The 13,618-nt window shown below is 38.3% G+C and overlaps 1 protein-coding gene across 2 annotated transcripts in view; it reads right to left on the bottom strand.

The window, feature by feature from the left end:
• RASGEF1C (RasGEF domain family member 1C) overlaps positions 1-13,618 on the bottom strand; it is a 95,246-nt gene that overhangs the window by 20,342 nt on the left and 61,286 nt on the right. For both annotated transcript variants that reach the window (XM_034403138.3, XM_034403163.3), the window contains exons 5-7: positions 9,316-9,528; positions 7,242-7,316; positions 363-458 (exon numbers count right to left, since the gene is read on the bottom strand). In XM_034403138.3, coding sequence (XP_034259029.1) covers positions 363-458; positions 7,242-7,316; positions 9,316-9,528 — 384 coding nt within the window. The remainder of the gene's footprint in view (positions 1-362; positions 459-7,241; positions 7,317-9,315; positions 9,529-13,618) is intronic.

Genomic DNA, 13,618 nt, shown 5'->3' on the forward strand with positions numbered 1-13,618 from the left:
TTGTGACCTAGATCTGTTCCTTTCTTTGCCTTGGGCTAACCTTTTTTGTGGAGTGTGAGCTCCAGGAATGCCACTCAATGGCCAAGTTTGATTCCTGGCTTCTCAATCATTCCGCCCCCACTATACCAAAATGATTGCTTTGGCACTGCATTGATAGCTTCTTCATTGCTTGAGATTTACTGCAACATTTTTGTGAAATGCCTGCAAACCTAAAGCTTTTATTCATTTTAAAAAAGACAAACTTGCTCAAACAATTATTTTTAATGAGAGAAAGAAAAAAAAAACAATTCTCCATAGAATTTATTACCAAATGCTTTCAAAATGACATAATGATGCCATCAGTATAACAGTATCTGACTTACCATACAAATTTCTGTGGCTACAAGATAGCAGAGTCTATTGAACCATTTCACGTAAGCCTCAAGATTACTAGTCTTCTTCTGTTCACTGAAACAAGGCTGGAAAATAAAAATTAAAAAAAAAGATAAAACATGACATGCAGTAAATCCTCCAGGTTTTTTTTTTTCTTTTGAGTTTTGGTTGTTTTAAATTATCGAAGCTATCTAAATGTGTTGCTCAAGATACAACAGAACGTATATTTTTGAACATGTGCACATGTGTACACATGGCTGCCTGACAGACCGGGCACGTGGAACTCTGTTTTAAATATAAAAAGATGGGAAGTGTCAGATGTCTTTGATTTCACAGCCTACAGCCCTTTCTGCAAATCAAATTAACGCACGATGAACAATTCTGTTTTGCCAACAGCAACTGTTCAGAATGCTTCCCCCTCCCGCCCCCCCTCGCCCCCATCTACACTCACTGATACATTAACAGGCAGGATAGTACTATTCGCAAAGAGCAATAAGAATCTGGGAAATGAAATCAGAGGAATGTCTTTTTTTGTGTAACAGCCATATTTCATCTATGCCTTTAACAGAGGAGTTCTCCAATGTTGACAAATGCAATGGCTGACTCTGTCGTGGGAGTTGCCTAACATAAAACAATATTTCTGAGAATGAGAGGGGAAGACATGGCAGCAAATGCCCTGGTTCTTGATTGGAATGTTATTTGCTTTGAAGAATTGTTTCTTTCAGAAGATAATACCTTTGTACTGATCTTTTTATCTTGCCCTACCTCTATATCATCAGTTCCCATGAAACAAGTCACCCAAATGGCAAAATTCATCAGCAAATGTCATTCTTGTGACCTAAACTTTTTCGACAGAGGTTCCTAGGCAACCGCTCACGACTGGGACCTCCCAGCTCTCTTTCAAATGAATTTCAATCTAGAGGCTTAAGGTGCAATTCAATAATATCTACTCTGTATATATTCCCACTGAGTCCAGTGGGACTTGTTCCCAAGATGGTATGCAGACTCTGCAACATAAATGACTGAAAAAGATTCCAGCTGCAGAGAGTATTTTAAAAGCATTTATGAATCTGTATTTTGAAATATTTGTATAACTTTTAGCAACCACTAGAGGGTATCAGGAAATATTAGAACAAATATCTCTTATTAATGTCATAATTTCTAGCTCAGGCCTTAAGGATACAATAAATCAATGAGGAGGAAGTTTTTATGCAGAGAAAAGGGGATTCCCATAAGTGGAATAAATATAGAAAAATATGCCATTGGGAGTTTTTGGTTTTCACAATATTTGCAAATTTCTCCATTGCAGAAAACATCTCCTAAGGCTAAAGTTGATTAATGAGAGATGATGGAATTTTATGTAAAGCAGGAAGTACTTTTAAAATGCAAGTAGCCTGAAGCAAATTCAGTGTGATGGAATATAACTAGAAAAGAAATAACATTGCTGTTGTGGTTCATGGCAAGAGGCGGCAAAAGTCATTTAAGAAGTGACTTAACCATCCTTTTCCATATATAGCATATTGCTTAGAATGGTATTGTCTAGTTAACGAATTATTTTGAGTTCTATTCCCTATTTCTATACTACAGGTAGTCCCCGACTTACAGCCTTTTGTTTAGTGACCGTTCAAAGTTACAATGGCACTAAAAATGTGATTTATGATCATTTTTCACACTTACAACCATTGCAGCATCCCGATGGTCATGTAATCAAAATTCGGATGCTTGGGAACTGGTTCATATGACACTTGTAGTGTCCCAGGCTCTTTTGCAACCCTCTGACAAGCAAAGTCAATGGGGAAGCCAGATTCACTTAACAACTGTGACAAGGATGGTTGTAAAATGGGGCAAAGCTCACTTAGCAACTGTCTTGTTTAGCAACAGAAATTTTGAGCTCAATTTTGGTCGTACGTCGAGGATTACCTGTACTTTTTGGTTCACTTTCCAGAATGTTTTTTAATTTGTTTGTATGTGATATACTATCCCTAATTATTTCCTTACTTTCTTCCCTTTGCAGCAGCGATGTCAGGGCATTGATTAATCCCATGTTTGGCTCTGGGACAATCACCCTGATTTAATTAGAAGATGGGTCGTGGCTTTCTCCAAGTTGCAATATTCAGTGGCCAGTGAATAGTATACAGTGGCCAGATTTTGCAAATGCTAAATAAATAAAAGGAAATGCAGCAGTACAAGCAAGGAAAACTGTACCAGTGCACAGTGTGACTTGTTCTTTGCACCAACAGATCAGATTTAGTAACATGCTGCTCACAAGATTCAAAGAAACAAGCTCCTCTTCCTTGCACAAAAGAACCAAAGTTGTGTGAAATTACACAACAGTCCTGAAAAAGTTAATTAATCCTTGACACACCAATGACATGCTAACTTTATTTTGTAACGATAATCGCCATAACTACCAGATGCTTAGCAGGTTTATTCAATAAACAAGAGAAAGATAAGGAAATTATAGCCAAAGTAAGGTGCAGGAAAGGCAATCCCCATACACACCTGTTGTTTGCTACATGATAAGTTCCATTGCCACAACCCTATACTTCTGATATGTTTCGGTTATAATTAGAGATGAAAGAGAGGCATTTAAATGGACATTATAGTTAGGCTGATGCAACTGTTAATACTGAAACATTACAAATACTTTATGTTCAGTCCACCAGCCTAAATATAAAATGAATTATCATCTTTTTTTTTTTATCACGGTAGCATTTTACCAAAAAAATGACATGGATTTTGGTTTATAAACAATTTTAAAATTTTAATCAAGCCAACTTCCTTGGAACAGCCTGCACATTCTCTCTCTCTCTCTCTCTTCCCCTCCCTCCCTCTTCCAATGTATTCCAAGATACTATAATGTACAGAGCAACCAACGATCTCTTAATAAGCTAATCAAGTGGTCTCAAATTGGCTAATCCAATTTGAAGATGGGTGGACTTCAACTCCCAGAATTCCCCAGTCCACCCAACTTCAAGTTGTCAAGGTTGAGAAACACTGGGTTACTCATAGCAGTTACTAACCACCCACTCCTCAGAGTTTCTGATTTAATATTATATCAGTGCAACTGCATATGCAAAATAAGCAAAACATGCCTATGTAGCTGAAACAGTCTAGTATTCCAGCTGCACTGGGAACCTGAGGTTTTCCTGGATGATGTGGAAGCTGGCAGACTATTGTTAGAAAGGATAAAAGGATGGAAAACCAAAAGCTAGTACAGTACAAAGGATAGCAATCATCGTGATTTTCTCTGAGATTGTTCTCACAACTGAGCTATTTCAAATGGATTATTAAAGAAGACAGATTCCTATCTTAACTACAACTGACCCATCACTGAAGTCTTTAGGCACACCGTCTTATAATGTAGTCGGTCAACCTTTTTATTTCTCATTTATTCCAGACCAGAAAAGGCTTATGATATTTGCAGGAAAGGCAAAGTCAATGCATGAAGAAGTGAGCTTGTTACCAAAACAACAGATTTTAGACCAGAAGAGGGCTTTTATGCTTCCCAACCATCTCTTTGTTTCCTCAATTCTCTTGCTGTTTTGACCTGAATAACAAGCATTCCTAACTGAACTCCAGCTTTTTGTCTCCTGGGTTATGAAAAGGGGCTAGACTGGCACAGTATGCCCTAGCTGTCATTTTTTATGGCCTCTTCTGCCTGCCAAGAGCGCCTGCCTTTATCTTATCAATGTGGCTGCTGTGAAGGAGGTGGAGGGTTCAGCTGAAGTAGCAGGACTACTTCCTCCTGGCAGTATAACATCTCTTCACATCTCTGCCTGACTGACAGATCGTGGCCTTTCAGAAAGTCAAGGAAAGGTGGGTGGGTACTCCTGAAGAATATAGAAAGGAAGGCAAGAAAAGCTGTAGGTATGTTCAGTTTGTAACATGATATTACTACATTTTAACAGAATAACAAGAGTTGGAAGGGACCTTGGAGGTCTTCTAGTCCAATCCCCTGTTCAAGCAGCAGACCCTATACCATTTCAGACAAACAGCTGTCCAGTCTCTTCTTAAAAGCCTCCAGTGATGGAGCACCTACAAGGCAAATTGAAGGCAAATTGTTCCACTGGTTAATTGTTCTCACTGTTAGGAAATTTCTCTTTTAATTCTAGGGCAGTGATGGCTAACCTTTTTGCCATCGCGTGCCAAAAGCGGGGGGAGCACGGGGGGAGTCGTGCATGCCCACACCCATAATTATATGTGCCCCGAACATGTGCACGCGACACCCCCCCGCACTCCCCTTTTTGGCATGCAATGGCATGGTGGGCCTGGTCCTAGAGAGGCTCTGGAGCCTGGAGAGAGCAAAAAACAGGCCTTCCCCACTCCCCCCCAGGCCCTCCGGAGGCAGGAAACAGCCTGTTTCCCTATTGCTGGTGGGGCCAGAAGGCCTGAAAATCAGCTGGCTGGTGTGCGCATGCATGCTGGAGCTGAGCTCGTGTGCCCACCGATATGGCCCCGTGTGCCACCTGTGGCATGTGTGCCATAGGTTTGCCATCATGGTTCTAAGGTTTTTTAAACTTTGTAAAACTTTTTTTTTGTTAGATAACATTTTTCTATCTGAAAATGTTTTTTTTTTAATGAAAATCTATGCCTTAATCAAAGAGCAGAATTCTGGGCTACAGAATTTCTAGGTAATAATAAATATCAGTACTGAATCTTTATATTTGCCAGGTTAGGAGAGGAAGTGGTAAATGCAGTATTTCTCCTGTATTGCAGCCCACCAGTCCTGCTTTATGTCACTGTTCCTTTCATGTTGGGGAGAGGGCAAGTTTGCAAGCCTATGAGAAGAAGAGAGTTACAGGACTACAGCCTGCCAGCCCTAACCATCTACAAAGACACATTTCAAGTTTATTTGAAGCCAGCAAATAAATACATAAATAAATTTGCAGTTTTTCTCACGGTGACCGCAAAATAAATAATGCAGGGAAGTATCCCAATTCCGTTTCAGCTTTGCATTGAACTATTGCATACCCGGTTCCTGCTGTAAACTTCCATAGAAAATAGGCTGCAGAGACTGGAAGGCTTCTGCTCATTTTCAACCATTCCTTTATTGGCACAGTTTTCTTCAGAAGAAATTAAATAAGAGAAAGCTTCTTTCAACAAGAAGCTGATTGTTCTTTATAATTAATTCAATTTACTAGGTGGTTCTAAATTCTAAATTGAGCCGCTCATTGGTTCATTGCTCTTTGCCATGGTTGTTGGCTCTGTCTTTGAGTTCTCTGTACCTCCCCCTGGAAATCCTTGAAGGCAGATAATCTGTCAATTAATCAAAATACAGAAGATGCAGACATCCTGGATAACCTTGGCAAACACTAAGGAACTGGTGAGTAGATGGGTTTCCTGGAACCTCTTAAGATAAGGGAAGGAATCTTAATCACCACATATGCTTCAGATGGTCGCTTCTCAGGAGGAAAATGCAGGACAACAGTTTTCCAAAAATTTGAGCACTAGCAGACAATGGGATCATCTTGCCTGCAACCACAGCAGAGACTTTTAAAGGACATTAAGTTCACACACCTCATTTTCTAATTACTTTTGGGAAATTGCTTATTAGCTACTTCTAAGCTATTAGAGATCTTTGGAACAACAGGGTAGAAAAGTGTTCATTGGGTGAGTTTATCTTCTACTCTGAACAAAAGAAAAATTAATTACAAACTGAAGAACTTAAATAATTTGAAATAAACAGCAAAAAGCTAAATGGCATTTTTATCTAAGAAGTTATAACAAAATAATGGGTCAAGATAAATTTTGAATATTGACTTTTACTATAAGATTTTGGAATTAATTATAAAAAATAAATAGCTTCTTGTGGGAAACAGAGTTATTTTGGTTATTTGACAAATTGCACATTGTAACAAAAGAGAAGTGATAATTTTAGAAACTGAACACTAGATGAGGCTAAAGATTTTAAACAGAAGAAAAAAATGACAGCCTGATGTTTGCTAATACTGGGATTTAGAGAATGATAAAAAACATTATGTCAGAAATATTAAAGAGATCTTTTAAGAATGGAATTAGTGGTTAGTATGTACAATATCAGCGCTGCCAGTAATGATGTCTGCTTCTATGATAGATTATGTCTAAAAATGGTAATGAAGGAATGATAGATATGAAACAATTTTTTTCTGATAAGATAGACAAAGTATAGAATATGGAACTACAAATGACAGGACAAAAGAATGATTTGAAAAAGGATACTTTACTGGATATACAAAAGAAACAGGCTAATTTTTTCAAAATTAAAAGGGAAATATAAATGACTGACCTGGAAAATATTTTCTTATTGAATCTACAAAAATGGTTTATTAAAGGCTTGAAGAAATCTCTCTGAGGATATGAAGAACTGAAGAGAAATCAAATCCTACAACAATGGTATGATTGTTAGATATAAAAGGAAGGAATAGAAAAAGGGTTTATTTGATCAAGGTTAAAATAAGACATTTTGTTGCAATGTTCTGGCAACCCTATACAGACTTTTTGCTGATAGCAGGATTGAAAAGTTGATGTTCTCTCTTCTTGTTCCAAGTTTAATTTTATATTGGTTTTTACTACTGTAATTAAAATACTTAATAACGTATCGTGTCATCAATAACTATTCTTGAACTTAATGAAACAACTGTGCCATGTGTGCATTGTCAGCCTAGAAAACAATATCTTGTCTTCCAGATTTACACATGTATGAGTTTACATATGTGGGAACAGTGTAATATTTTGTTAGAAGATTCATTTCATTTTGTCTGTAGTCATGCCCTAACTTATTTCCCACCATTGGGAAATCATATATTCATGCAGTTGTAGATACTATAAGCATGCATTTAAAAGGAATAATATGGATTAGACAAAAAGGAAAATATGGACAGACATACCTTTGTGCTGTCCAAGGGATCTTTATGGCCAAATGCTTGAACAAATTCTTCAGGACCAATATGACTCAGTCTTTCCTTTTGCAGTAGATATGAGAGAATAAAAGAACACCCCTGAGAATCAAGTGCATTGATTATTTACAGTCCCTAAAGTACCACCATCTAGAACTGGGAGCGGATTTTAAAAGTGATTTATCACCATTGGCTGATTGGCTTCTTCTGGTTTAATCACTATAAGTAACACTTATGGGCAAGCTCGGGTTAAAATAGGGGCTAACTGTGTGGCAGCCCCGGTCCTCAGTCCAAGTGTGTCAGGTCTATTTGGTGGTATATCATGTTTTTCTATATCACACTTCTTTATAATACTTTCTGTATCACTATAGAAATGTTATATATGTGAATTCAGGGTAGGAAATTTCCCAGAACCAGAAAAGAACCTAATATCCCATATATTAGGATATTGATGAATAATGACATAAAGAACCATAGAAACATGTTATATATTAGTGTAGTGGTTAAGTCTAGAAACTGGGATACCAAAATTCTAGTCCTGTCTGAGGCACAAAACCAACCTTTGGCCAATCACTCCAATCAGCCCTAGGAAGCAGGCAATGGCAAACCACTTGTGAAAAGAACTGCAGAGACTAGCCCAGGCAAAACTGACTCAAAGGCACAAAAACAAATAAACATAAAAGCAGGGAAGGTTAAGGGCTTAAGTAGATTGGCTTCTTTTAAGTTTAAGATCGTCTTAATACTTTTGAGCTTAAGGTATTTCATATGTACAGTGGATATAGAACGTCTACACACCCATATTAAAATGCCAATTTTTTTAAGATGTAAAAAAAAATCAGACCAAGTTAAATCCCTTCAGAATTTTTTCCACTTTTAATATAACACATAAGCTGTACAATTCAACTGAAAAACAAACTGAAATCTTTTAGAGCAGTGGTCCCCAACCTTTTTATCGCCGCGGCCCGCTGAGCGCGCGCAGGGGTGGGGGCACGGCCCAGGAGCTTTTGCGCACGGCCCATTGCGCACGGCCCAGGAGCCTTTGCGCTGCAGCGTTCATGTCCCCCGGCCGCTGCGCGGCCCGGTGCCAGGTACTCCACGGCCCGGCACCGGTCCACGGACCGGGGGTTGGGGACCATTGTTTTAGAGGGAAAATAATATGCATTAATTAATTTAGCAAAAAGCTACTGGTCTGTTGACAATGTTCAGGGTTATGTCTGCCCTTCAAAATTTATATAACATCACCACAATGTAATCTTTTGTCTAGCTCTCTCAAGAAGAAAGTTAGAAAGGACAAATGTACAGAAACGTGAATTGGTGTTTCTGGCAGCAACAAGGAACAAATTAATTTAAAAAAGGAAATGCTTCAGGTCCAAATAAAAAAAGATTAAAGGGGAGATGCAAGCTCAGAAATTTAATCTATTTTTTTAAAAAAAAGCAAATATAAATGAAAAGTGTTTTCTCACAACCTTTTCCCATTAAAATCCCACCTTTCCCCATTGGGAACTTGTTACTTTTAATCAGCAACTATGGGTTAATCATCTACAAGAACCCATCTTTATGTATTTTTCTGCAAACATTTAAATACATAATAGAAACAATTAAAAATAAACTGTGATACATGATTTAATTTTTCACACTCCAAACTGCATCAGTTGGTATCCAGGACAACCTGACTATCAGCCATCAGATGATCTAGTCTAAACCATCTTGACCCCTTTATTGGAAATGAATTGGATTGTCTCTTAAGGAAAAAGGCAGGAAGAGTGGCCACAATTGTTCCTTCCTGGCTCCTGTCTTCCTAGTTTTTTTGCTGATAGAATTCAGAGAATATTAGTAATGCAGATGGATTTCCTCTGATATTGCAATATTTGAATTCTTATAAATGAGGTGGATCCCACTGTCAATAAATGAGCCCTCCTGGATGGCAGTCAAACAGAATGACAATGCAGTTGACTCAAATATTCATACGTTTTAGAAGTCTCAATAAGAATTTTTCAGATTTTTTTCAGATTTTTTCCTCTATAAATAACCAGGAGACGAAACCAAGTATTTATTATCCACTTACCAGTTCTACATGAGTTAGCTGTTGGGCCAAAGTATATGGATCACTGCAGACATTCAACATTTCTCTTTGGATGGAGGGAGGTTTACTTTTAAAAGCTACCACTTTATCTGAAATAGCTGCACTGATCTTGACTATCCCTTCCTGGCCATGGTTAAGACTTGCAAGCTTCTGATTCAAGGTTTGTAGAAGCTGGTTCATTTTTTTCCAATAAGCCTGATGTGAAGAAAAGGAGGAAAGGGACAATTACACACTCTAAGTAAAACATTTTTAAATGTTGGGGAACGAATCTTTTGAATCAATGTTTCTATTCAAGAATGGAATGATCAGACATAGATTAGAATAATTTTACTTCCAACCATCTATTCTAGAATATCCAGTCAATTTAATTATAGTTCCACCCTACGTTCCATCTTATAGTTGTCCACCACAAGACTAACGTCTAGCCAGAACATTTGTGCATTTGTGCTCAATGCCAATTGAGCTCACTGACCACATAGGTTAACATACCGTATTTTTCAGAATATAAGACGCACCGGAGTATAAGACACAGCTTAGTTTTGGGGGAGGAAGATGGGGGGAGAAAAATCTGCCTACAAGGTATTCATCTGGCTACTGTCCTTGGTCTGGTCAGCTTCAGCACATTAGTTTGCTGGTTTTTATCCCCTGCTTGGGGATAAAAAACAGCTTCTAAAGCACAAATGATCTTTGGAGAGAGAAGCAATGAGAAAAGCAGATAAAGCATGGAGATCGCTTCACTTGCTAGCACCTCGTTAGAGCTGAAATAAGCTTCACAGCTGAGAGTTGGAGGGAGAAGGCAAAGTGCTTCACTCACTAGTGCCTCGTTAGGGCTGAAAAAAAGCTTTGAAAAAGCTACATTCGGAGTATAAGATGCACCCAAATTATCAGCCTCTTTTAGGAGGGAAAAAAGTGTGTGTTATACTCCGAAAAATACAGTAGCTTCCACCCCCAATATCCTCTGTTTTACCAATCTCATGAGTCCTTCTCATTTTAAAAATCTCTTAAATATGGACTGTTGATCATTTGAAACACATGTAGAATATCTTATGCAAGAAATGCCAGTGAAATACTATCATTTAGATTGTCATGGCTGATTTATATGTTTCACACAGAGACCTCAGTATTCCAAATACAAATACTTACATCTGTAAAACATCCCATAATGTTGGCAACTGTGCCATTTTGAATCATTTTACCTCATATACCGCTTATGATGTTCATTCAATGTAGCGTTGTACTGACATGACCAAAACATCTACAACACTTCTCTTAAATTACTTGTCCTATCACTTATGGCACCATGGTATTGAAGCTGCTCTCAGTTATCAGGAAATTATTTTGAAAACAAAGATGAAACAGATCACAGGTGATATGGGTTACCCGTTATTTAGTGAGATGTTCAAATTAATCTAATACAGCAGTTGCTCCCAATGAAGCAAAAACAACAAAAGCCCCCAAATTAATTGAGGTTAATTCTATCAATATGGGTTCTTAAGATGTGCTGAAGTTCAGAATACAAAATGACGCAGCAATTCTGTTCTGAATAGGCTGTTGATTATAGATGTAAGTATGCCCAATATTTTGAAAAGATTGGATGGGGATAATAGCTATCCGGACTAAACAAACAAATGAAATTTTTGTGGTTTGGAAATCAACCTCATATTGAGAAATACACAGACACATTTTTTCAGTAATTTCTTCATGCATTCCATCTCTTTAGCAGGATGTCTTTGATCTGTCCTTTAACTGATTTTAATCTATAGATCTGCATTACAAAAATCTGGAAGATGCATAGGGGTGTAAAAAATGTGATCAGCCATTTGTTTACTTATTGAATTATACGCCAGCCTTAAAGATATGGAGAACTACAAACCTGTTATAGAAATTGGCATCTGAGAAGATACATTATTGACTATAGCTATAGTTTTACTATCTGTCTGCCTGCCTGTCTGCCAAGAAAATTCAATAATTGCCAACATATAAATTATGTAAAGGTTTACTGCCCCAAAGCTATTTCATTGAAATGAGGCTGATCAAAGTGTTTACATTATATTCATCAACGGTAAAATTAATCAAGGTGATTGAAAAATCTGAACTGCAAGGAAAAGGAATCATGTAAAGCTTCTAAATGACCTATAAAGACAAGACTAAACAATTGGTGGACTCTTAAGAGAAAACTTATTTAATACTGGCCTGTGTACATTTACAGTCTCCTGTATTCTCCATAAACTTCTGAAGGATGTTTAACAAGATTTGAGAGTTGGAAGGGAAGGCACTGATAGGAAAATTCACTTCTGAAGCAGTGGCTCATACAGCTATGCTCTGAGCCTTCTTGTTAAAGTGGACATGAGTCACTGTGGAGCAATTGATACAGAAGCCATCAGCCAGGTCAATGTAACTAGTGAGGCAGGTCACAGACAGAAAAAACCTCTGTGGATTATGTCATCTAGCCATATGACTAAGAAAAACACAGGAAAATACTACCACAGGCATTCTGCAGACATGAACTGCCGATGCTCTGGATGGCTGCAAATGGGTACAGGGGTGGGATCCTACTGGCTGAACAACTCTTTTGCTGAGTGTGTGCTTTGTGTGCGCTGTGCACACATGCACAGTTTCCTTAAAATTGTACTTTCACGTTGCAAACAAGGAAAGGAGCAAGGAAAACAGCTGAGGAGGCCCAATTCAATCTGCCACGCCTGATCAGCTGTGCTTCAGAAGAACAAATAAAGGTCAGTATAACCCGGAGGTGGGTGGGCAGGCCATTCTCACAGCAACAGAGAACCAGTTCGCTCTCGGCAGGTCCGAACCAGTAGAATCCCACCACTGAATGGGTAACTGTGGATGGCTCATCACAACTTCCAGAAACACGTAATGAGGCCAGCAGTCTTGATGTTCTACTGGAAATGTAATGAAACCTCCTGGCTCCCAGAGTTTGTTTTTACTAAAGATCCCAGTTGGAGTGGTAACTAACATAGTTTTGAGCAACGAGGGTCAGTTCAGAAACTGTTTCTAGTTATTTCTTCCCCTGAGACGGCCCATGAAAAAACCCTGCCATACTTTCCCACTCTGAACTCTATAGGGCATGGGTCAAACTCATGGCATCATGTTGCTGTTACATGACATTTTGTGATGTTTTTCCCGTTCATGGAGCTGGGGTGGGCATGGCCTGCATGTGACTCATCTGGCCTGTGGGCTGCCAGTTTGACACCCCTTCTATAGGGTGTTATATTATTACTATTGTTAGCTGCACTTCCAGCCAAACATTTTGACTGGGTTTGGCATTTTTGTCCGAAGGACCTGGGATAGGCAGATGTTGTTGCTTAATAATAAAGAGATTATTGCGGGATGTAAGCAGTTCCAAGTAAAGCTGCCTTTTGCAACTGACTGGTGGTGATTTTGTCAATGCCAATGGTGTTTGAGTGATGTTTCAGATGCTTTAGAATTGCACTATTTTTATTGGTACTATCTTTGCATTTTTTTGCCACAGTCATTCTTCTTGCAGGTTCTTATATTTTGTGATTTTCTCAGTTCTTTTTCTTCGATTCTGTCTCCAAGGATTGAAACATCCGCTTTCCAGACATTGTCGACTTTTTTAACAATAGTTAAGTCTGCAGTGTTGTTTCGCAGGTGCTTGTCTGTTTGAATTCTAAAGTCCCAGAGCATTTTAACATATTCATTTTCCTATTACCTTTTTTATTTTGTGGTTCAGGAATAGATCTTATTTGTAAGTACCGTATTTTCTGGCGTATACGACGACTGGGCGTATAAGATGACCCCCGACTTTTCCTGTTAAAATATAGGGTTTGGGCTATACTCGCCGTATAAGACTATCCCTCTTCCAACGCACACTAAATAAAAATTAAAAAACATCAACTGGCTCACCCACAATGTAAAAGCAGCTGTGCTAGACCCCAAATGGCCCCTACAACAAGCAGGAACCTCACACAGCCACAAAAAGCCCCCCAAAACAACTTTCACACTTTACACCCACACAACACAACACAACTGGCTCACTCACAATGTAAAAGCAGCTGTGCTAGACCCAAAATGGCCCCTGCAACAAGCAGGAACCTCACACAGCCACAAAAAGGCCAAAAAAACAACTTTCACACTTTACACACACAAAATTCCACATACAGCTTTGTGAGATTTTGTGTGTTTGTGTAGTAAGAGTGAAACACTACAGAAACACACTAAATCTCAGAAAGCTGCACAAATATTATTTTATTTTATTTTTATTTTTATAAGAAAGATAAATTTAAAACTTCCTAAACTTTAAATG

The sequence above is a fragment of the Pantherophis guttatus genome, chromosome 2 (assembly GCF_059756535.1).
Source record: "Pantherophis guttatus breed Tessera chromosome 2, ASM5975653v1, whole genome shotgun sequence".
NCBI lineage: Eukaryota > Metazoa > Chordata > Lepidosauria > Squamata > Colubridae > Pantherophis > Pantherophis guttatus.